The sequence below is a fragment of the Ptychodera flava genome, chromosome 3 (assembly GCF_041260155.1).
Source record: "Ptychodera flava strain L36383 chromosome 3, AS_Pfla_20210202, whole genome shotgun sequence".
Lineage (NCBI taxonomy): Eukaryota > Metazoa > Hemichordata > Enteropneusta > Ptychoderidae > Ptychodera > Ptychodera flava.
The window spans coordinates 35935701-35960328 of record NC_091930.1 but is presented as its reverse complement, the minus strand read 5'-3'; the positions used below and the strand labels follow the sequence as shown (position 1 = coordinate 35960328).

Here is a 24628-nt window from a genome sequence, read left to right as displayed (position 1 = left end):
ACACGTACTTATAGTCGGTTCTGTTGGTCATGCATGCATGGCACGTTTGCGCTGATGACCCTATTGTAGAAGTGAGCACAGGGAAGCTGGTTGGCAAATCTGTGGAATTCTCACACGGGGACGCCAATGTCAACCGCACGCTCCACGTCTTCATGGGGATACCGTACGCAGAGCCGCCGGTTGGTGACCTCAGATTCCGACCACCCCAGCCAAAAGCCCCTTGGCTTGGGATTTACAATGCGACTGAAGTTGGTTTCGCGTGTATCCAGCGAAAAGCTGCTAACCCGTTTCCAGAAGCACAGAGTGAAGATTGTCTCTATCTTAATGTATATTCGCCAGTAACAAATGTAAGTCCCATGCTGCGCAGAATTTAGTGAAGATAGTGAACACATAATTTAGTGAAGTGTACATACCATAGCAGCAAAACCTTTCGTCTACAATATTCATCAAGTATTCAAAGTATTCAACTTCAGTATAGTTCGTGTAAGTGGTATATATATATATATATATTATATATATATATATATATATATTAAACTTCAATATATATATATATATACTACCAGTATCCTCAAAGTCATAGCTTTTTAGATGTTATGCTAAAGGTCGTAAACACTACTCTAAATAGGTCAAATGAGTACTGGTGAGAAGTAATAGAGAAAGGTCTTTGTGCAGGACATGGCAAAGGTATTTCGCTAGTTCTTGACCTCTGACGTCAGAGTTATTTGTTGTGGACATTATTGAGTGACTGTGTGCAAAAAGCATCTGGAATGGAACTAGGGCATGTGTAAAATATTCTTTTAAAACAGCCAAATACAAGCCCGTGATATTGATTTTAAAAGCATATAGATACAGATTTCAACGGTAAGTCACAATGACAAAGACTTTTTTCTATCTCTTGCGTAAAAATCAACTACGAACTGAAAACTTTCATCACTGACCTTTCGCAAATAGCACGTCATTTAATGTTGTGCCCAGAATATTAACATTTTGTCGCTGATGTTTAAGTTTTGGGGTCTGGCGTCGTGACGATAATGTGACATCGTATACATCACTGACAACCATGTCAAAATAATTGACAAGCTGGCACATAATTTGATCATGTTGTTTCCCTGTTATGAAGGTCTCGTTTAAAATGCTGCTGTATTATGATCACTGAGTCTCCGCTAATCAAGCTAAATATACTATTCAATTTAATTAATCCTTTACACATAGCTTTTGTTATCAAAGCGTACATCAAGAATGCTACACACATATGCGATACTTTTTTTACTTTGAGTTCACAGCCTCGCACTGATTGGAATTTGAAAGTGCTTAGAAGCAAGCAATAGCCTAACAGCATCACAGTTGGCATTGCACCATGTAAATTAATAATGACTGGGAACTCACAAAGAGCAAGTTTAGTTCACGTTCCTGGTAGACTAACCCCCTTTGCTGCTTTGGAGTAAATTAAACACTCGCTTGTTCTTCACCAGACTATTTGATATCATTATCGAACACGTGATGAAAGTTGCTGAGTTCTGCCAAGTTACTTCGAAATCTCGTATATCGACGTGGAAATCATTAATTGCCACCATGTTAAATTTCTTGATTGCACCCGATCGCTTATATAATGTTGGTAAAGCTGAATTTCCATTCCTGGGGAAACATTTCTTTAGTCCTTATTTTGATCGGTGTAATGCACAAGGATAATGCATATTCGCCAAAGCGTAATTCGCCGATACAGTCGCAAAGTTTATTCATTCAGAAACTACCAATGTTTCTTGTTGCAGTCCACCAATCTTCCAGTGATGGTGTGGATCCACGGCGGCGGCTTTTCAAGGGGTTCTGCTACAAATGATGGCATGTACGACGGAACCGCTTTGGCGGCGATCGGAGATGTCATCGTTGTGTCCTTGAACTATCGACTCTTTGCGCTCGGCTTCTTCTCCACAGGTGGGTCATTTAACCCTTCCACCACCATACTAGTAGCTTGGCCCAGACCCATTGTTGTAAAGGGAGATTGTAGATCTGTTTACAGAGCATTGGGGGTGAACAGGTTTAAAGGTTTCATTCGAAAGCTGCATGTGTTCTTCAAATACAAGGACCATTGTACGATGGTGTTTTTCAAGCAGAGTCTGACAAGCAATAGTGCTGTGGTCGTGATTTTCGAATCTCGTATGCGAAGTTCGAGCGGTGAACTTTCCTTGTTGTCATATCGACATCAAAGGCCGAATCTAAATGCTGGTTTGACAGTAATGAGTTATCGACACAGTGACTAACTATGAGTAGTTCCCATCCGATAAAGATTGCGTCTCTCAATTGCGTATCACTAGCTAGGTGCCCCGGATAAAATAAACCATCATAGTTGAGTAGTAAATTTGTTTTCGTGCTTGAGGTATCCCAACGGCATTTATATGCTTCGGTACAAATACCACTGATATCATTGTTTTGTGACTGGCTTACTTGATGTATTTACACGTGCTTCTGTCACAACAGGCGATGAGCATGCCCCCGGAAATTATGGGTTGCTAGATCAGTTGGCCGCCTTGAAGTGGGTGCAACGCAACATTGCAGGTAATGGTTACAGTCCTTCTCTATTTCCCTTGCTATTTCAAACTTTTCATGACAATAAAATATTGTCATTTGATCACTTTGTCTAATTTTGTGCACAGCTTTTGGAGGCGACGCAGATAGAGTGACTGTGTTTGGTGAGAGTGCCGGGGCCATAAGCGTTGACTATTTGCTGTTGTCACCGATGTCTGACGGGCTCTTCCACCGTGCCATACTGCAGGTAAGCTCGCCCATGCAGCGTAAATCTGTTAAACTTAGCAGCGCAGACTCGCACAGTACATCTGTATGAGAAATCAGTGACCTGTAGAAGTCTGACATCGGGGCCTGGGTAACGGACATGTCCCTGACTTCAAAGGCAGTCCCCATGCTAAATGTTCATTAAGATAGGGGCTAAATTCAGGTCTGACAATACCTAACGTATAATGAACGCTAATGCTTAGTCACATGGACATTTTCGAAGTAATATTAGCTGCTATTGAATGCTTCAAGTTAGAAAAAAATATACAAAATCAGGGCTGAGGACAGCATTAACAATGAGAGGACTACATAAAAACATACTACTCTATAAAATGACGCATTTGAAGTCATATGGACATTCTTACTTATGGCCATAGATGGCAAAATATTGGTAAACGAGTATTCTTGCTTTTTCTCACGACTTGGTTTTGATACGTCGTCATATACAGAGTGGAACAACGTCTATCGGCGGTGGTCCACGTGACGACGTAGCGACGCTGAGCAGGTTAGCTCACGGTGTCGGTCAACTACTAGGGTGCGAGGAGGACAACTCTGAAGACTTGGTTCAGTGTCTGCGTAGTGTGCCTGCTGAGCACTTCAGAGAAAAATTGGACCGGGTAAATGGACTAGATTTTACTGTTGGGTCCGGCACTATAATTACCCGTAGGCCTATACACCCGGCCCATAATGGATGAAGGAAACTTTGCACGACATAATGTACGAGGTGAAGCCAAGTACATCAATGTTTGCTTGAGTCCATTATGGGTCGGGAGGGCGTTCTATTATTTTACAGTTTTGGCAATGATAGTGACTTTGGAGTTGTAGAAAATATTGAGTACTCAGTACTGGATAATTGGATATTATCAGGGGGGACGACGTCACAAAATTCACTGGTATTCACAAAGCTGTTACACAATTGTCCACAATTGTCCAAGATATACACTTCCAATAACAAGTGTGTAATTTGAATCTCTGAAGTAGTAGACAGCATGACGATTAGAACAATTGTGGTACTGTCGATTTTTTTTTCCATAATTGTACATGTACGATAGTATGAAACATTTGTTACAAATTGTGGATCAAAAACTGTTCTATTAATAGCTTCTATAACCGAGGCAAGCGAAGGTACATTGACTTCACGATTATGATAAGTAACTATTATGTACTAAACATTGTCCTAACACAGGCTTCAACTGTGTGCCTATTGCAATTACCTCGTTGTCTTTCTTTGTTTCAAAGAAAACAGTCCATATCTAACCTAGGCCCTCAGTTATTTATTGCTGCCAAGTGTTTCCGTTTTTTCAGTGTGCAATACTAATACTAGAGATAATGGGGGTGGTAGCAACAGTAACACACTGACGCAGTTCAAGCTTTAGACTCTCCACAGTCGCTGTGCCTTGTTTTGTGCGCGCCGCGATGGGCCTGCATTCGAAGGCTGTGCAGCTGTGAGCACGCGCTGCCAGACACAGCGACTGTCCGTTCTTGCAAGTATATGAATATTCATAAGGGTAGTGACGTCAAAAGAAAAACCTATCTAACTGGGCGGAGAGAATATATACTAGTAGCTGGTAGACCTATATACGCGGTATGTTTTTATTTTTCATTTTTCATTTTATTTGGCTATGCTACCTGTCATTTTTGTTTTGATTAACGGATGTGTGGAGTTCTATAAAGTACCCGGATCAGGCAGAAATCCGACCGGTCGCTTGCAAGAACGTCCAGACCCTAGTACAACGTTCAGACACATGGGACCAGAGTCGACCCAGGGCGACCGGAGTAGAATATTCTAAAACGCCAACATTTGGTACGCGTACACACACGATTTCGAATACCTGGCCCAGGTTTGACCTAGATTTATGCTCTTTGACCTTTCAGGTGTAAACAATAAAGATAGCGAACTTTGAAGATCCAACCTTGTTTGTGTTGTTCCTGTTCTTTTTGAGATTTTTACGTTATAGGAGAAGAAAACTTACTTGTCAGCGACGTTCCAATCTTTGTGACTATACTCAAAGTTTAATGTCAAGTGAGCGTGAACTCAAAAAGCGACATGTCTCTCTGCAGACGGCATACCGATACTTCAGATCTCGAAGTCAAACTTCGACACCGTTTCTCTTGAACCTGATTGTTCAAGAACCGGGTTCTGTCAATCGTATTATATGGACACGTTTACGGAGCAGAACATGGTGGGAAGAAATAGTTCTTGGTTCACTGAGTGACACTGAATGGGTTGAAAACTTCAGGTAAGTATACAATGCTTGTATATTTACGTTGTAAAACTGTATTAGGTTTACTGTGCGCGTGCACTGATGATAGTCTGTCAATGGATGTAAAAAATAGACATACTTTGGACACTTCATCGTTGGCTGAACATGAATGAAATGCTTTGGATTTAATTTGGGATTGTTTGGTGGTATTGAATGATTCTGGACAGCATCTGAATGTAACTATAGTAAATTCGTGTCTTCAAAAGAATTTTTGTAGTGCACTCGTGCAGTGTACAGGTCCCTGCAAAGGTAACGCCATGGTTAAGTTCAAGATGGTTTTGATTCCGAGAGCTATATCCATGCTGTATCATTGCCAGTATGCATTAGTGCTTGGGACGCCTTGTGACTTGTGGCAGTGGGAGTTAAAGATGGTGTGTATATACAGTGAAAGGTAAATTCTTGATATATGATATTACCGGGTATATACCTACATTATATCATGTATAATGTATATGTGACTTTGCGTTATTTTTTGTGCTACTTTACAATATAATTCCTGTTGCATCTGCAGAGTCTTGAAAGTACGATATTCTCTGAATGCTAAGGGACTTTTCAGAATTTATTTCAGGGGGAGGCTGGAGGATTTTCTATTTTCTGGGTGATGTTTTTCCATGCCCCCCCCCTAGTAAAATTGTCGAAAAAATCTATGACCCCCCTCATCTTTCCTGTTTTTGGTTTTTGTTTTTTTTCCATGGCCCACCCCTAATATATACATGCATGCTTACACACTAAGATGTATCCAGTCTTACAAGTTGCAGAAACTGTAGTGGACATTCAATCGATGGTATAACAAAACATTTCAGAGTTATGTGACTATAAAAAGAATATTTTTGAAGGGACTGCAAGAGGCACACGTTTGGAAAGGCTAGCAATAAACATATCTGGTTGTAAATTTTTGAAGAAAAGTAAATAATAAAATAAATATACTTCTTTTGTTATGTCTCACTGATACATGTGATGCACACAAAGACAAGCACAGAAGTCAGTTGGAAATGGTGAACAGAAAATCAGAGGAGCATATAATTGGCAAGTGATATATATCTTTGAAATTTAATGGTACATCATTTGCAGATATCCAGATATTTCTGGAAAGTGAGATGTACATGCACAAGTTCAGCATACATTTTCTTTTAATGATGCTGAATATTTGCAGACTCACGGTGAAAGTTTTAAACATTAGGAATTAAAATTGGGGAAAGCCAACTAGTTTTTACTTTTCTCTTTTTTTTAAATTTGGTTGCCATATAAAACCAAGTAGCTGCCATTGAAAGGAACAATGCTTCTAGGAACATTTTAGAACATTTCTTGAACAAAACACCTTATCCATAATATAAATTCATGCTATTCTTCTCATTCCATTCACAATCAAATGTTCATATTAAAACGCAGATAACCCTGTGTAAGTAAAAGTTCTCTTTTTGTCAGCAGTATTTTTCAAAAATGACAAAGCATTCATACTTCAAATTTTTCTAACAAACTTTTATTTTTAAATAGTCGTAATGCACATATTTTCAGATGACAGGAAACAATGCATGTTAATTTGTTTTGTTTGTTTGCCTTTTCTGCCAGTCGTTCACTGAGAAATCTTTGATTATACATGTACATATTAGAATGAATGTGACACAAAAGTATTAGCATCAATACACAATGTGTAAGCCTATCCACATTTCTCCTAGCTTCATACACACTGTGATCACTTCTTGAACTACAGGAAATTTCTTGTGTACACAATATGTCAACAATCTGACACCATAGCATTGATGCAGTGCCACATGATCTTCTGGATGCACATACAGGATTATTGGATTGATCAGAAACTCTGGGCAAATATTGAATTGATGTTTTTTTTCTTGGTCCCCTAAAAGCTTGAGGTATTTTTGTCTGCCCTTCCCCCCCTAATTTTTCTTGGGGAAAATGGATGGCTACCCTGAGAATCCTCCGTGCCACCCCCAGAAGTAAATTCTGAACTGTCCCTAAGAATGGACATTAATTTATCATGATATGAAGCTAATTAAGTTTCTGCAGTTGGTATATACAGAATCAATACACATATTTCAAGAAGTCCCAGTAACAGTAATTTTTGGGTATTTTTCAAATATTTTGTTCCATGATGATGTGTCAACTCCATATTGGCATTCAATACCCCATAGCTTGAAGGAATGCACAATCTTTGGAATCTCAACATCAAGTCCTGACTAGAATTCAATTTTCATCAACAATATTTCTGAATTGTATATATTCATAGCTTAATTGTTGGAATGTCATCTTGCTATAGGGTGCTTTTTGAGTCAGCATCCTTTTTGTTCCACATTGTACTAGAGGCACTGTTGCATAAATGCACATAATTAAAAAAAAATATGTTTACGTTTTATGTTACACATATTTTTAGTGAATTTCTGCAAAAGGAGAGTTCAGATTGCACTGAGTGGATTTTGACAGGGTTAACTTGACAAAGTTTTACTTTTGCGTTAGTATTCGATGAGAATGTGAAAATGTAGAAAATCAAGTATGGTGACCCCATCTTTTTTTTAATATTCAATTATTCTCATATGCAAGAATTCAAATATCCCTGATTAAGTCTCAAATCCAAATCTTCAAATCCCCGTGAATTCTTCCAGCCCCTCCCCCCGTCACTGTTTTTGTGAATGCAACCCTTGCTAGTACATAAATGTTTTAGCTTTTGACTTTTCTGTGTCTAGGTCAAGACGTTGAGATAGGAGGCAGTGACCTCATTGGACAAAGAGTCATACAATACAGTGTTCTCTGTGCATGGGATGTCTGGCATACAGATATGATGTTTTGTTTTCCGCCTATTTTTATTTTACAGGGGATATAGGTCTATTATAAGAAATGTGAATATTGATCATAAGTGGTGGTGACCTGTATGGCAACTGGTACATAGCCTTTGCTGCAAAGTATATTACAAACTGCATATGCATATTAAACTGCTCTGCCACAGGCTGCAATTGTCCATTGCATATTAGATTACCAAACTTTGTCCCTTTTCAAAATTTCAGTAACATCATTTCAAACAGTTTTGTATTAACTGTTTAATGTTTTCTCTTATATTGTAGGATGACAAAGGCTACGTTCAGGTATCTCTGTAATCGTTTACATGAGAGAATTCATCGACTTCATACAAGGCTACGTTTAGCAATCAGTGTGGAGCAGCGTGTTGCAGTAACTCTATGGAGATTGAGTACAAATTGTGAGTACAGAACCATTTCACATCTCTTTGGAGTTGGGAGGTCAACAGTATGCGAAATATTCCGAGAAACTTGCCATGTGATCTGCGAAGTGCTACTGAATGAAGTCATCAAGTTACCCTCACAGCATAATATACAGGTTGGTTGCATATTGCCATTTTTGAAATGTTTGATACTTTCGGTTAAAAAACAATATTGTTCTCTGAAACCGACCAATAACCAACATCAAATGTCAAGCACAGAGTCCTTGATGCTATTTTTTGGTATGTTTAACAATTCTCTCAAATGGAAATGTTCTAGGATTGTAGGTTGCAGAGTGGCTGGAGCACCCTTACATGAATGAATCTTTTTGTCAATGTCTATGTGTACCAGAGAGGGAGTTTATATCATCAGTTAAGGATGTACGAGGGGTAAAATTAAAAGTAATGTCATTTCTCTAAATTTTCCATTTAGGATTCTCCTTTGTATTACAAAAATGTGTGATAAAATATAGGGGTCACCGCGCTCGTTTGTGAGATACATGTCCATGGATTTTGCCATTTCAGAGAAAAAATGCTGAGTCAGCATTTTTTCACCAATGCATTTTGTACACGGATGAAATAATTCAATGCTGTTTATCTCAAAATTTAGCACGGTGACCATATCATTTTATTTGATCACTATTATTTATTTCTCTAGATTGAGCTTTATGCAAATTTTCATGAAAATGACAATAGTAGGAATTGATTTTCCAGCAAATTTCAATGTAATCCTATGGGAAGTGACAAATTTCACGCGTACCACTCCTACATCCTTAAGTGTTGTTATAAGCCTGTCTGTTTGTCTGACTGACTCTGCCTTTTATGTGTGTATTTATCTGTCCATGAGGCGCATTCTACCTTAATTATCACATGTTTTGAGTTTGTACGGATTCATCAACTGTGTAAGATGCACATATGTACATGATGTATATGTGCATACATGTATGCATGTATTTATCCACATATCATTTTGCATATGTATATTATTGTATACATGCATGCAATCACCAAAAGATGCTTTTTCGGTCTTGTGAGAGGTATCACAAGACTTAGTTAAATTTGGCCCCAGCAATTGCTGTATCTTTTAGCATTATTTTTGTGATTTTTTCTTCCAAACTAAAAGAAGTTCGTTGGAATGTACGGTACTCATTGAGGGGTGTTTATGCAAGTATAATAAACGGTTCACTGGGACTGCATGTGCAATTTTGTGCAAGATAAATAATAAACGTTTGCCCAAATATAAAATGGCGCCCTCATGCAAATGAAGCAAAGCACTGCACATCGTGCATATATGCATTGGAATCTTCACAGAAACAACAGAGTAGTCCAATATAATGCAAAGTGATGAATGTTTTCCACTGGGACACCATATGCTTTGTTTTCTTGTTGATATTACCAGTTTTTAAAAATGGCAGGAAATCATACTAACTGTTAAAATTAAATTTACTCGTCCAATTTTTCAGTAGTAAAAGACTATATCCTTTATATTTATAGAATTTAAAGACCCCCCCCAAAAAAATAGAAAGACTATTTTCAGGTCAACAAACTTCTTAAATTACAGCTACAGGGGCTTTAATGACCATAGCAACAGGTTGCTAACCAAGTTGTCTGGTTGCGCTTGCATGAGAGTAGAATATAAACAACAGACAATATTAAGCTTGTCCTGTGTGTTTTTCCTTTGTCCCATCACATAGCGGTGTATCCATGCGAGATCTCAGAAGCTATCTGCAGCTCAGAAAATGGTCTATTGAATCTATGTTTGTTTGTCTGTATATAGTGAAGCTTCGAAAACTGCTGTTTCTGGTATTAATGGTGGACTGTGTTGCATGCTTGAAATTGAATCACTACACTTATCCCAGGAGGTTCCAATACAGTTGGTACTGCTTTATAGTGATTGATTAGTACTGTGATAGAGACCTATAGAGACCAAATACCGGTGTTACTTGATAAAGTGTCACAAAATGAAAAGTACAATTGGTTATTGCATAGTAGCAGCATTAAGTCTTCAAAAATTGCTTTCTTTGGTAACCTCAAAAGGCCTAGATTTGTTCAGGGCCTTAATTATAAATTAAATTATGTCGACCAATTCCTTTCCATCTCTCCTCAGAACATAGTGGATGGTTTTCGTGACAAATGGGGATTTCCACAAGTAATGGGTGCCATAGATGGATGTCACATTCCGATACTTGCACCAGAAGTAAACCAAACTGATTACTTCAACAGGATGAGCTTTTATTCAGTCGTACTCCAAGCAGTATCTGATGATAATTATTGTTTCACAAATATATGTGTAGGTTGGGCTGGGAGTGTGCATGATGCGAGGGCTTTTGCCAACTCAAGCATTTTTAGAAAACTGCAACACAGTAGCTTCTTCCCAAATATGACACCTTTCTCAGGTGTTGATGTACCGTTGGTACTGCTGGGTGACCCTGCTTATCCATTGCTCCCAAATTTGATGAAACCGTTCTATGATAGTGGCAGGTTGACTTCTCAACAAAATCAGTTCAACAAGAGATTGAGTAGTGCAAGAATGGTTATTGAGAATGCATTTGGTAGACTTAAAGGAAGGTGGAGGTGTTTACTGAAACGAAATGACTGTAAGTTAGATATTATGCCAACTGTAATTTCAGCTTGTTGTGTGTTGCATAATCTTTGTGAACAACATCGTAATCCATTCAATGATAGATGGTTACAAGGAATTGGAGAGTTTGAAGGGCCAGATGACCAAGCCAATGTACCAGATGACATCACTGGTACAGTCGTTAGACATGCCATTATGGAGCATTTTCAGAATGTTTAAATATCCAGTATTCAACAGCTGGTCTCGAGTTCAATTTTCAACAATAGTAATGCTATTTGTACATTATAACACTATGTAAATGACAAAAGCAATTCATCAGTTTTGCAGATAGCTGTAGACTATACATTTTATAACACAGTCCATATTTTCAGTGGACCAAGTACATATCGCCTTGTGTTGGAAATTAAGCCTTGTGAATTTTAGCCTAATTTCCTTTTTTGATATTTTTGGTCAAAGTCCATCGTCTGTTTGCTCTTTGTCAGTGATAATTACCTATGTTCGATGATATAAAATCTCAGTAAAATTTGCTCATTTACAGTTTTGGGCTCTGAAACAACTTGTTTGATTGATTTGAAATTTGGTACGCATATTCCCATGGCTGACTTGAATAAGACAATGTAGAATTTTTTTAAATTTGCATATTCCAGTTTTTGGGCAAGTATTGCCAATTTTTGATGGAAAATCATTTCTCTGAAACCGCTTGTCTGATTGCTTTGAACTTTGGTAGGGTTACCTGATTGAGACAATGTAAATTTTTTGAGAAATGTTCACATTTGTATGTTTAGGGCAATTTTTTGCCATTTTTGGTTAACATTGTTTTCTCTGAAATCACATGTCATATTGACATGAAATACCGGTATATGCATGTTCTCTTGGGTGACTTAAATCAGATATTGTGAGATTTTTGTGAAATTTGTGTATTTGTGATTTGCAAACAATTTTTGTCACATTTGGTCAAATATTCTTTCAGATTTCTATGAAATTTTTTAGGTATAATTTTGACCAGCATTTTAATAACTCTGTACTATTACTGCTTGTGATAAAAGTAAATTATTTACCAAAGAAAAGATAGAACAATACATTCTATACAGCTTTTAATATTTATTTCTATTTATTCATATTTATTACCGAATGTTATATTGCTTGATAATAACACAATCTGAAATTTTAAATATGCCAATAAATCTTGTAAAGATAACATTTGTATGTTTTTTTTACATTTCTTGACCTATTAATCTGCTTCACAGAAACCATTAACATTTACTGCAAAGAACAACTTACAGGGAAAATGGAAAATGAACAAAAATACTGGTAACTACTGGTATGAAATTCATTGAAGGTTATGTAATTTATTAAAAAGTTTACTCTTTCAACAACTTACTTTACTACAGTGGACAACTTTTTAAACGATTACAATTACCAATTTTGAACAAACAATTTTTGCAATCCCAGTAATTTGGATTTATTTTTCTGTCACATAAGGATTTCATACTAATCTAAACCACATATGAAAGTGAGCTAAAGCCAAACTGAACTCTCTCAACTAATTTCTGCATAAACTCATTTCCAAAGGGAAGACAAATCATACAATCAACTTTCCATTTCAAACCTACACAAATTCAGTGACTTTCTTCTATTTATTGGTTATTATATTAACAGAATCAGATAGGATACTGTCACTAAGAATATTGTCATTCTGTGTAGATGGTGGCTGTGCCATATATCTGACTGTATTTCTTTGGATGTGTGGTGCAACAAATGTTGATGACTGTGTGTGTGATGGGGGAGTTGCATACTGTGTCTGAGGTGTAGGTGGAGGCATGTATTCTGTCTGTGTGTTTGGATTGTAATATGTTGCATTGTGTTCTCGGTGAAGGAACTGAAAAAACATATTAAACATATTCATTTCATGGCGTCTATTCAACTCTTGTTGTTCTCGTTCAAATGTTAATCTTCGCTCTTCTAAATCTAGCATCCTTCGTCTTTCCTCTTGACGGATTCTTTCATATTCAGCCTCTCTCTCTTCTCTCTTCCGTTCATACTCGTCATACTTTTTATCACGTTTCTGTTCATGTAGAAGATGTCTTTCCATACATTTTTCCATTACTTTTTGCAACTTTGAATCTCGTTCACCTCTTTTTTTCAATCGAATTTCTGTTGAGATAATGATAAAAGGGGCAAAGTCAGTCTGTTTTGATATTCTCTTGGTTTGAGATTAATTTTGTTCTAACAGATAGAGTTTCAACCAGTGCTCATTAGTCCCAACAGACACCATCCAGGGGACTTATATGTTGGTCATTTCAGTGTGTGCATCCATCCATTCACACAGATATCTCAGAGATGCCTGGAGGGATTCCTTTCAAACTTGGTAAAAGGATTAGTCCCTTTGTCATACATATGCATGTTGATTGTGATCCGATCCAAAATAGCCATGTGACGGCCATTTTATTTAAAGAGTAATGGGAGTATGTCATTGACAATGACTGTTTGAAAAAGCTCTATTTGTAGAGCAACTGCACTAAATTTCATTAAACTTTGTAAAGATGCTTGTTGCACAGATCTCTGATAGCACACAATGAGAAATGTCAGTATTGCATCAGTTTATTGCTAATTATCAAATTTGATGCATTTTTGTAATTAAGATGGCACAAATCTTTAACACTGATTCATAATAGTGTACAAAGACACTTAGCAGTGTCATGTGAAATAATTGCTAATTTGCATATTTAATGAACTTTCCTAATTAGTGGGCTATCTCCAGAACCACTGCGTCAAATTTGATGAAACATGGTACAGATGTTGATCTCTCAGTACTGTAATACCGTGTGAAGACATTAAGCAGTATCATGTCAATTAATTGCAAATTTGCATACTTGATGAACTTTTATAATTAGTATGATATGTCTAGAAATGCTGCATCAAATTTAATGAAATGTGGCACAGATGTTGATCTTCCAGTAATGTTGTGGCATGCAAAGCTATGTAGAAATATCATGTCAATTAACTTCTGATTTGCATATTTAATTAATTTTTGTAATTAGGCTGATATGTCGAGAAACAGTTTATCAAATTTTATGAACTTGGCACAGATGTTGAGCTCACATTGCTTTAACGTTGAACAAACACTCTATGCAGTATCATGTTAATTAATTGTTAATTTAAATATTTACTGAACATGAATTGTTTGAAGGCAGCAACAAGCCACAAACCTCGCCTCTGTTCAGAACCACATTTTGGTCTATCTTCTGGGCTTGGGGTTCTACTCTTGTTCTCGTGTGTCACTAAGAAAAAGAAGAAAAAGCGAAAATATTTTTTATGGTGTACATTGCATATAACAAGTGCTACTGAAGGGATACAGTGTGTGCTCAGTAATTATGTAAAGATCACACAACATTTTGTGTTCATCAAACTACAGTTGAAAGGGATATTAATTGTAACTCTTGATGATATTTGCAGTGTGTTTTAACTACAATCCTTGTTCTTTTGTTTACAGTATATTAAAATGTTCAATGTTCATCTTGTGAACAGGCTCAGAGTGTACAGTCAGCACTGCTCTGTTGACAAATGGAAGGGACAAAGTCGCCCATTTTTTGTGAATTTTGTTTGATACAAGATACTACTTATATTGTTAAACATGTTGAAAGACACTGAATGACTTGGTGACCATGCATATATTTGACCCCAGTTTTAGACACACTAAATGAAACCATCGTGAAAATGAATTAATTATCTTGCATCATACAAAATCATGAAAAATGGCTGACTTTGTCCCTTGAACTTTACAGTATGGAGTACCCACACTCTACTGTATATAATAACAGTGAATCAGATGTTTAACAGAAAACTGGACATTAATTAATTAATTAATTAATTAATTAATTAATTAATTAATTAATTAATTAATTAATTAATTAATTAATTGATTAATTAATTAATTAATTAATTATTAATTAATTAATTAATTAATTAATTAATTAAGGGGGAAACAAGAGATTACTTAACACACACAGCAAAGTCATAAAAAATTATAGCTACATGTCCCCTTAATAGTTTATTGTTGGCATGGTTGCAAGTGATCTAAAGTCAAGCAGAAATTAAACCCCCTATATCTGTAACCTTTTGCAATTTTTTGAGTATATTTGTTTGCTTAACTACACATTTTATTTCACTCACTATGTCATTATGATATACGCAGACTTTGGATACTGAACATAAACTTGTAATATGTATGATTAACAGTAGTTGTTATCTTTTACAAATGAATTCAGATCTACACTACAATTTCATTTTCAACAATAACATTGCTGCTTATACACATCTCTTGAGAAGCTAAACATTTGGCATTTCATTAAGTGTGTGTTTTATGAGGTGAACAATTCACAAGTATTGTTAGGGTTTTCAAAAGACCACATAGAGGAGTTAATCAGAAATCATTTATACATATATATAACTAACCTTGTTGTGTCTGTTGCAAATCACCATCTGTGGATCCCTTATCAGGGCTACAGTCATTGTCACCGGTAAGCACTATAAATTGAACAAGGAATCAACATGAAAATTTAGTCTTTAGGGACTGGTCAGTTTCTTCAGCCTGGTGGGGGGGGCGGTGGATTCATGGGGGGTGTCATCCTGTTTTTGACTTTGGTGATAGGGGGGGGGTCACCATGTTTGAAATGCCCAATGGGGGGTCAGTGTGTTTTTGAATTTTGACAGGCTCATCAGGATGTTTCATATTTTCGGCGTGCCCTTCGGGCGCCATACTTTAATAAATCAGAGATATCATGATGTTTGCTAAGTGAAAATGTTCCATTATGAAATCTGCATTTCATATGAAAAGGATGACAAATCCTGATACCTTTCTGTTCTCTCTATGAGAATTCAGTATGAGAAAGCAACATGCACAAATATGTCACAATATATATTTGAAACAGTGACTTATTTTAGAGATAGAAAAATGACAAGATATCTATCCTTCTCATTGATGCAATTATTTTCCTTTGTGTCACAGGTTTTCTGTAGAAAGATGCTTTTTTATGAACAAAATAACAGTTAAAAAGGCAGATTTTGTCATTATTAGCTGTGCTTTTATGGTTTCAATGTTACAAGGAAAGGTCCTCTCAGACACTGTACACATCAGATTTGGCTAAAAAATCTCTCTATGGCTCCTCAGTAGATTTAATTGGATGGTTGGCAAGTCTTAAAACCCATCAAAGTTTTTGATTCACTGCTTTTTCCTCTTTGATATTAATGATTGACATCCATTTCTGTACAACAGTTCAGGACATCTGGTTGAGCATAGAAAGTGTGAAATACATTCACAGCTCATTCAAAATACAGCTCATTCAAATGAACTGTATTCAAACTTTAAGGTTGACACTTTGAAATTCCTATCTTACAACTGACATGTCAACAATTTCATTAAAACATAGAATGACTATTTAAAATATAAATATATGTAAAATGTAATATATATATATACATATATATATATATATATATATATATATATATATATATATATATATATATATATATATGTGTATATATATATATATAAAATTTATGTCCACCTTTTGTTTTACCTATGTCGCGCGCCGGGGGGGGGGGGTCACCCTGTTTCGAAATTTGGAATAGGGGGGATCACCCTGTTTTCAAAATTTGGAATAGGGGGGGTCAGCCACTTTTTGACGTCGGCAAAAAATAATCCACCGCGCCCCCCCCCCCGGCCGAAGAAACTGACCAGTCCCTTATCACATATGAATCGTATATAGAATGTCTTGCACTGGGTTGTTTTCAATTTCTTGCAAAGATTGGGCATTCTACCGTGTTATAGAGAATGGAATGGGAATATGGAGTTGACATACAGAACAAAGATCCTGGGAAACCACCCAAAAGTACTCAGACCTTACATTCATTCATCAACCTAGAGAAAACCAAATCTACTTCTCTTTGATTTTCATATCACAAACAATTATACATGTCCAAACCTTTATCACTGTCTTGATTTTCCATTTCTGAGCCTGGTTGTTCCACTCTGCGTTTCTTCAAAGGTCGAGTATGCTCTATGAAATAATAATATTTTAAAAAAATAAAATAAATGAAACATTTTAACTAGATACAATGCACAACGAGGAAAAATCATATCAATTTTATTGTGAATTAGAATGATAGTGGCAAACAATATTTTATGATTTTATTTTTGTTAACAGTATTGCTATATTTACTTCAATTCTGTGCCAGTTGTTTACAGTGACAAAGAGCTATTAAGACCTGTGTTGGCGCCAGACTGTATCATCAGAAAATATACCTACTATTAAAGTTACAATTTCAACATTATTAAAAACAAAAGGCTATCATAAGTCCATAATCCTCGTACATCTTAGAACAAAGGCGATCCCAGGGATAGCAAAAGTGTCTTTAACAATACAAATTTCTCAGTGTATCAACCAAATACCAGCAGCATTCTTACCTGCAACACGATGTCTATCTAAATCTTCATTGTCCGATTCAGGACCAGAATCCACCAGTGACTCCTCCATGTCTAAGGAAAAAAAATGGTCATTAAAATTTAACATACTCTATGATCAATATTCCTATGTCATATGATTGCTTTGATATTACAATTTCTGAAGAAATGTCCGCATATATCCAAACATCATCGGAAGAGGTCTAATAGATCGGTGCAATGTCTTTTTCTTGTGTTTATGATTTGAAAATTTCTTGATATATGAAAAAGTAATCGATTTTATAATTAAAACTTTAACGTTTTATTAATCACGTAAAAATCTCCTGTATAGACATCAAAATCGCAGCAACTTTACCACACTCATGTAGCAGACGACAATTTGTGATTTGCACCGGTGCCGGCCGGCGCGCTTTATCCTTACCTTGATCAAGTTGATCAACTGCGCTATCGATGACGGATTCTGGGTTCGGGTTGATCGCCGGTCTGTCACCTAATATATCCGACAATTCATCATAAAATGGGCAAGTTTTACGACTTTTACCACTTGTTCTATTGTTGTCGCACACTTTTTTGTACTCAAACTTAAGATGTTTCATTTTCCGGCGGCACTGGTCGGCACTTCTCCCAAATCCGTTTTCTTTCATCTTCTCCGACACCATAGTAAAAGCTAGTCTGTTTTTTGACGTTCCTTCCATCAGGTTTTGTACAATGTCATCTTTCCAAATGGATAACAGACAAAGTACTTCCTCGGTGGACCAATTTACGCCCCGGCCAACCACAGACGTATTCATGTTGTTTGTTGACATTTGCACGGTCACCCCAGGTCAAAACGGTGTCAATAATTAATAATTCAACTGTGAGGGCGTCATCTGGGACCAAGGTCGGGCATAAACGCGTTCACATTGACATTTGCGTCCCGGGCGCAGTTCTTTGCCTGGGCCTAAACCCCCCTCCCGCGCCGGGGCGAAATGTGGCCGACTCAGGGTCGGGCAAAAGCGTTCACAAAGGCCCAGGGTCGACCCTGGGTAGGGCCAGAGTCTGGGAGTTTTTCCGTGTCTGAACATCATACTAGTTGGCAAAAACCCTCGCATCATGCACACTCCCAGCCCAACCTACACATATATTTGTGAAACAATAATTATCATCTGATATTGCTTGGAGTACGATTGAATAAAAACTCTTCCTGTTAAAGTAATCAGTTGGGTTTACTTCTGGTGCAAGTATCGGAATGTGACATCCATCTATGGCACCCATTACTTGTAGAAATCCCCATTTGTCACGAAAACCATCCACTATGTTCTGAGGAGAGATGGAAAGGAATTGGTTGACATAATTTAATTTATAATTAAGGCCCTGAACAAATCTAGGCCTTTTGAGGTTACCAAAGAAAGCAATTTTTGAAGACTTAATGCTGCTACTATGCAATAACCAATTGTACTTTTCATTTTGTGACACTTTATCAAGTAATATTTGGTCTCTGTAGGTCTCTATCACAGTACTAATCAATCACTATAAAGCAGTACCAACTGTATTGGAACCTCCTGGGATAAATGTAGTGATTCAATTTCAAGCATGCAACACAGTCCACCATTAATACCAGAAACAGCAGTTTTCAAAGCTTCACTATATACAGACAAACAAACACAGATTCAATAGACCATTTTCTGAGCTGCATATAGCTTCTGAGATCTCGCATGGATACACCGCTATGTGATGGGACAAAGGAAAAACACACAGGACAAACTTAATATTGTCTGTTGTTTATATTCTACTCTCATGCAAGCACAACCAGACAACTTGGTTAGCAACTTGTTGCTATGGTCATTAAAGCCCCTGTAGCTGTATATTAAGAAGTTTGTTGACCTGAAAATAGTCTTTCTATTTTTTTTGGGGGGGGTCTTTAAATTCTATAAATATAAAGGATATAGTCTTTTACTACTGAAAAATTGGACGAGTAATTTTACATTTTAACAGTTAGTATGATTTCCTGCCATTTTTAAAAACTGGTAATATCAACAAGAAAACAAAGCATATGGTGTCCCAGTGCAAAACATTCAGCACTATGCGTTATATTGGACTACTCTGTTGTTTCTGTGAAGATTCCAATGCATATATGCACGATGTGCAGTGCTTTTGCTTCATTTGCATGAGGGCGCCATTTTATATTTGGGCAAACGTTTATTATTTATCTTGCACAAAATTGCACATGCAGTCCCAGTGAACCGTTTATTATACTTGCATAAACACCCCTCAATGAGTACCGTACATTCCAACGAACTTCTTTTAGTTTGGAAGAAAAATCACAAAATAATGCTAAAAGATACAGCAATTGCTGGGGCCAAATTTAACTAAGTCTTGTGATACCTCTCACAAGACCGAAAAGCATCTTTTGGTGATTGCATGCATGTATACAATAATATACATATGCAAAATGATATGTGGATAAATACATGCATACATGTATGCACATATACATCATGTACATATGTGCATCTTACACAGTTGATGAATCCGTACAAACTCAAAACATGTGATAATTAAGGTAGAATGCGCCTCATGGACAGATAAATACACACATAAAAGGCAGAGTCAGTCAGACAAACAGACAGGCTTATAACAACACTTAAGGATGTAGGAGTGGTACGCGTGAAATTTGTCACTTCCCATAGGATTACATTGAAATTTGCTGGAAAATCAATTCCTACTATTGTCATTTTCATGAAAATTTGCATAAAGCTCAATCTAGAGAAATAAATAATAGTGATCAAATAAAATGATATGGTGACGGTGCTAAATTTTGAGATAAACAGCTTTGAATTATTTCATCCATAGAAAAGGCATTGGTGAAAAAATGCTGACTCAGCATTTTTTCTCTTAAATGGCAAAATCCATGGACATGTATCTCACCAACGAGCGCGGTGACCCCTATATTTTATCACACATTTTTGTAATACAAAGGAGAATCCTAAAATGGAAAATTTAGAGAAATGACATTACTTTTAATTTTACCCTCGTACATCCTTAACTGATAATATAAACTCCCTCTCTGGTACACATAGACATTGACAAAAAGATTCATTCATGTAAGGGTGCTCCAGCCACTCTGCAACCTACAATCCTAGAACATTTCCATTTGAGAGAATTGTTAAACATACCAAAAAATAGCATCAAGGACTCTGTGCTTGACATTTGATGTTGGTTATTGGTCGGTTTCAGAGAACAATATTGTTTTTAACCGAAAGTATCAAACATTTCCAAAAATGGCAATATGCAACCAACCTGTATATTATGCTGTGAGGGTAACTTGATGACTTCATTCAGTAGCACTTCGCAGATCACATGGCAAGTTTCTCGGAATATTTCGCATACTGTTGACCTCCCAACTCCAAAGAGATGTGAAATGGTTCTGTACTCACAATTTGTACTCAATCTCCATAGAGTTACTGCAACACGCTGCTCCACACTGATTGCTAAACGTAGCCTTGTATGAAGTCGATGAATTCTCTCATGTAACGATTACAGAGATACCTGAACGTAGCCTTTGTCATCCTACAATATAAGAGAAAACATTAAACAGTTAATACAAAACTGTTTGAAATGATGTTACTGAAATTTTGAAAAGGGACAAAGTTTGGTAATCTAATATGCAATGGACAATTGCAGCCTGTGGCAGAGCAGTTTAATATGCATATGCAGTTTGTAATATACTTTGCAGCAAAGGCTATGTACCAGTTGCCATACAGGTCACCACCACTTATGATCAATATTCACATTTCTTATAATAGACCTATATCCCCTGTAAAATAAAAATAGGCGGAAAACAAAACATCATATCTGTATGCCAGACATCCCATGCACAGAGAACACTGTATTGTATGACTCTTTGTCCAATGAGGTCACTGCTCCTATCTCAACGTCTGGACCTAGACACAGAAAAGTCAAAAGCTAAAACATTTATGTACTAGCAAGGGTTGCATTCACAAAAACAGTGACGGGGGGAGGGGCTGGAAGAATTCACGGGGATTTGAAGATTTTGGATTTGAGACTTAATCAGGGATATTTGAATTCTTGCATATGAGAATAATTGAATATTAAAAAAAAGATGGGGTCACCATACTTGATTTTCTACATTTTCACATTCTCATCGAATACTAACGCAAAAGTAAAACTTTGTCAAGTTAACCCTGTCAAAATCCACTCAGTGCAATCTGAACTCTCCTTTTGCAGAAATTCACTAAAATATGTGTAACATAAAACGTAAACATATTTTTTTTTAATTATGTGCATTTATGCAACAGTGCCTCTAGTACAATGTGGAACAAAAGGATGCTGACTCAAAAAGCACCCTATAGCAAGATGACATTCCAACAATTAAGCTATGAATAATACAATTCAGAAATATTGTTGATGAAAATTGAATTCTAGTCAGGACTTGATGTTGAGATTCCAAAGATTGTGCATTCCTTCAAGCTATGGGGTATTGAATGCCAATATGGAGTTGACACATCATCATGGAACAAAATATTTGAAAAATACCCAAAAATTACTGTTACTGGGACTTCTTGAAATATGTGTATTGATTCTGTATATACCAACTGCAGAAACTTAATTAGCTTCATATCATAATAAATTAATGTCCATTCTTAGGGACAGTTCAGAATTTACTTCTGGGGTTGGCACGGAGGATTCTCAGGGTAGCCACCCATTTTCCCCAAGAAAAATTAGGGGGGGGGAGGGCAGACAAAAATACCTCAAGCTTTTAGGGGACCAAGAAAAAAAACATCAATTCAATATTTGCCCAGAGTTTCTGATCAATCCAATAATCCTGTATGTGCATCCAGAAGATCATGTGGCACTGCATCAATGCTATGGTGTCAGATTGTTGACATATTGTGTACACAAGAAATTTCCTGTAGTTCAAGAAGTGATCACAGTGTGTATGAAGCTAGGAGAAATGTGGATAGGCTTACACATTGTGTATTGATGCTAATACTTTTGTGTCACATTCATTCTAATATGTACATGTATAATCGAAGATTTCTCAGTGAACGACTGGCAGAAAAGGCAAACAAACAAAACAAATTAACATGCATTGTTCCTGTCATCTGAAAATATGTGCATTACGACTATTTAAAAATAAAAGTTTGTTAGAAAAATTTGAAGTATGAATGCTCTGTCATTTTTGAAAAATACTGCTGACAAAAGAGAACTTTTACTTACACAGGGTTATCTGCGTTTTAATATGAACATTGGATTGTGAATGGAATGAGAAGAATAACATGAATTTATATTATGGATAAGGTGTTTTGTTCAAGAAATGTTCTAAAATGTATCCTAGAAGCATTGTTCCTTTCAATAGCAGCTACTTGGTTTTTATATGGCAACCAAATTTAAAAAAAAGAGAAAAGTAAAAACTAGTTGCTTTCCCCAATTTTAATTCCTAATGTTTAAAACTTTCACCGTGAGTCTGCAAATATTCAGCATCATTAAAAGAAAATGTATGCTGAACTTGTGCATGTACATCTCACTTTCCAGAAATATCTGGATATCTGCAAATGATGTACATTAAATTACAAAGATATATATCACTTTGCCAATTATATGCTCCTCTGATTTTCTGTTCACCATTCCAACTGACTTCTGTGCTTGTCTTTGTGTGCATCACATGTATCAGTGAGACATAACAAAATAAGTATATATATTTTATTATTTACTTTTCTTCAAAAATTTACAACCAGATATGTTTATTGCTAGCCTTTCCAAACGTGTGCCTCTTGCAGTCCCTTCAAAAATATTCTTTTTATAGTCACATAACTCTGAAATGTTTTGTTATACCATCGATTGAATGTCCACTACAGTTTGTGCAACTTGTAAGACTGGATACATCTTAGTGTGTAAGCATGCATGTATATATTAGGGGTGGGCCATGGAAAAAAACAAAAACCAAAAAACAGGAAAGATGAGGGGGGGTCATAGATTTTTTCGACAATTTTACTAGGGGGGGGCATGGAAAAACATCACCCAGAAAATAGAAAATCCTCCAGCCTCCCCCTGAAATAAATTCTGAAAAGTCCCTTAGCATTCAGAGAATATCGTACTTTCAAGACTCTGCAGATGCAACAGGAATTATATTGTAAAGTAGCACAAAAAATAACGTAAAGTCACATATACATTATACATGATATAATGTAGTTATATACCCAGTAATATCATACAAGTATCAAGAATTACCTTTCACTGTATATACATACCAGCTCTAACTCCCACTGCCACAAGTCACAAGGCGTCCCAAGCACTATGCATACTGACAATGATACAGCATGGATTTAGCTATATGGATACAGCATGCGAATCAAAACCATCTTGAACTTAACCATGGCGTTACCTTTGCAGGGACCTGTACACTGCACGAGTGCACTACAAAAATTCTTTTGAAGACACGAATTTACTATAGTTACATTCAGATGCTGTCCAGAATCATTCAATACCACCAAACAATCCCAAATTAAATCCAAAGCATTTCCTTCATTTTCAGCCAATGATGAAGTGTCCAAAGTATGTGACCGACAGACTATCATCAGTGCACACGCACAGTAAACCTAATAACAGTTTTACAAACGCAAATATACAAGCACTGAACTTGTATACTTACCTGAAGTTTTCAACCCATTCAGTGTCACTCCATGAACCAAGAACTATCTCTTCCCACCATGTTCTGCTGCGTAAACGTGTCCATAGAGTACGATTGACACAACCCGGTTCTTGAACAACAAGTTCAAGAGAAACGGTGTCGAAGTTTGACTTCGAGATCTGAAGTATCGGTATGCCGTCTGCAGAGAGACATGTCGCTTTTTGAGTTCACGCTCACTTGACATTAAACTTTGAGTATAGTCACAAAGATTGGAACGTCGCTGACAAGTAAGTTTTTCTTCTCCTATAACGTAAAAATCTCAAAAAGAACAGGAACAACACAAAGAAGGTTGGATCTCCCAAGTTCGCCATCGTTATTGTTTACATCTGAAAGGTCAAAGGGCGTTGATCTAGGTCAACCCTTGGCCAGGTTGGGCCAGGTATTCGAAATCGTGTGTGTACGCGTACTAAATGTTGGCGTTTTAGAACATTCTACTTCGGTCGCCCCGGGGTCGACTCTGGTCCCGTGTGTCTGAACGTAGTATTCGCGTCGCGTCTCTGAAGGGCGCGCACGTGTTCCAACAGGGAAGAACGCGAATCGCAGGGTCTCTGCCAGACTATTCAAGCTTGTGCGATACATGTTTAATATATATATATATATAATATATATA

At 36.7% G+C, this 24628-nt stretch overlaps 3 protein-coding genes and 1 long non-coding RNA gene across 6 annotated transcripts; 2 read left to right on the top strand and 2 right to left on the bottom strand.

Annotated features, from left to right (window-relative positions):
* The first annotated feature begins 29 nt into the window (after positions 1-29).
* Positions 30-2842, top strand: LOC139129248 (cocaine esterase-like). Its single transcript, XM_070694892.1, has 4 exons — positions 30-347; positions 1773-1935; positions 2479-2556; positions 2655-2842. Exons 1-4 carry the CDS (start codon positions 30-32, stop codon positions 2840-2842), a joined length of 747 nt encoding a protein of 248 aa, XP_070550993.1.
* A 1809-nt stretch (positions 2843-4651) lies between these two features.
* LOC139129899 (uncharacterized) lies at positions 4652-12060 on the top strand. 2 transcript variants are annotated; one of them, XR_011551715.1, is made up of 4 exons: positions 4652-5030; positions 8129-8399; positions 10388-10676; positions 10762-12060. XR_011551715.1 is itself a non-coding variant. In XM_070695591.1 (2 exons), the coding sequence occupies exons 1-2, from the start codon at positions 8130-8132 to the stop codon at positions 11078-11080; spliced, it is 963 nt and encodes a 320-aa protein (XP_070551692.1). In that variant the 5' UTR covers positions 7817-8129; the 3' UTR covers positions 11081-11817. The 2 variants fall into 2 exon arrangements, 1 of the variants encoding a protein (XP_070551692.1); XM_070695591.1 differs by lacking the exon at positions 4652-5030 and having other exon boundaries at positions 7817-8399; positions 10388-11817.
* LOC139129898 (uncharacterized) lies at positions 11962-18325 on the bottom strand. 2 transcript variants are annotated; one of them, XM_070695590.1, is made up of 6 exons: positions 17749-18325; positions 17331-17402; positions 16849-16923; positions 15317-15388; positions 14071-14142; positions 11962-13015 (listed from the first exon to the last, which is right to left on the bottom strand). In XM_070695590.1, the coding sequence occupies exons 1-6, from the start codon at positions 18131-18133 to the stop codon at positions 12495-12497; spliced, it is 1197 nt and encodes a 398-aa protein (XP_070551691.1). In that variant the 5' UTR covers positions 18134-18325; the 3' UTR covers positions 11962-12494. The 2 variants fall into 2 exon arrangements, with proteins under 2 accessions (XP_070551691.1, XP_070551690.1); XM_070695589.1 differs by having other exon boundaries at positions 12192-13015; positions 14032-14142.
* Positions 18326-18410: 85 nt separating this feature from the next.
* LOC139126402 (uncharacterized) lies at positions 18411-24418 on the bottom strand. The gene is made up of 3 exons (XR_011550560.1): positions 23980-24418; positions 20607-20876; positions 18411-18626 (listed from the first exon to the last, which is right to left on the bottom strand). It is a non-coding gene; the product is annotated as an uncharacterized lncRNA (long non-coding RNA).
* Between the last annotated feature and the right edge of the window lie 210 nt (positions 24419-24628).

Bases quoted from the DNA above. Each gene is read 5' to 3' on its own strand.
- LOC139129898 (XM_070695589.1), bottom strand. From the start codon at position 18,133: ATGTCAACAAACAACATGAATACGTCTGTGGTTGGCCGGGGCGTAAAT. The intron at 17,403-17,748 runs GTAAGGATAAAG...TTTTTTCCTTAG, and splicing joins AGTTGATCAACTTGATCAAG to ACATGGAGGAGTCACTGGTG. The intron at 15,389-16,848 runs GTTTGGACATGT...TTCAATTTATAG, and splicing joins AAATCAAGACAGTGATAAAG to TGCTTACCGGTGACAATGAC.
- LOC139129248 (XM_070694892.1), top strand. From the start codon at position 30: ATGCATGCATGGCACGTTTGCGCTGATGACCCTATTGTAGAAGTGAGC. The intron at 348-1,772 runs GTAAGTCCCATG...TTCTTGTTGCAG, and splicing joins TATATTCGCCAGTAACAAAT to TCCACCAATCTTCCAGTGAT. The intron at 1,936-2,478 runs GTGGGTCATTTA...CTGTCACAACAG, and splicing joins GCTCGGCTTCTTCTCCACAG to GCGATGAGCATGCCCCCGGA.
- LOC139129899 (XM_070695591.1), top strand. From the start codon at position 8,130: ATGACAAAGGCTACGTTCAGGTATCTCTGTAATCGTTTACATGAGAGA. The intron at 8,400-10,387 runs GTTGGTTGCATA...ATCTCTCCTCAG, and splicing joins CCTCACAGCATAATATACAG to AACATAGTGGATGGTTTTCG.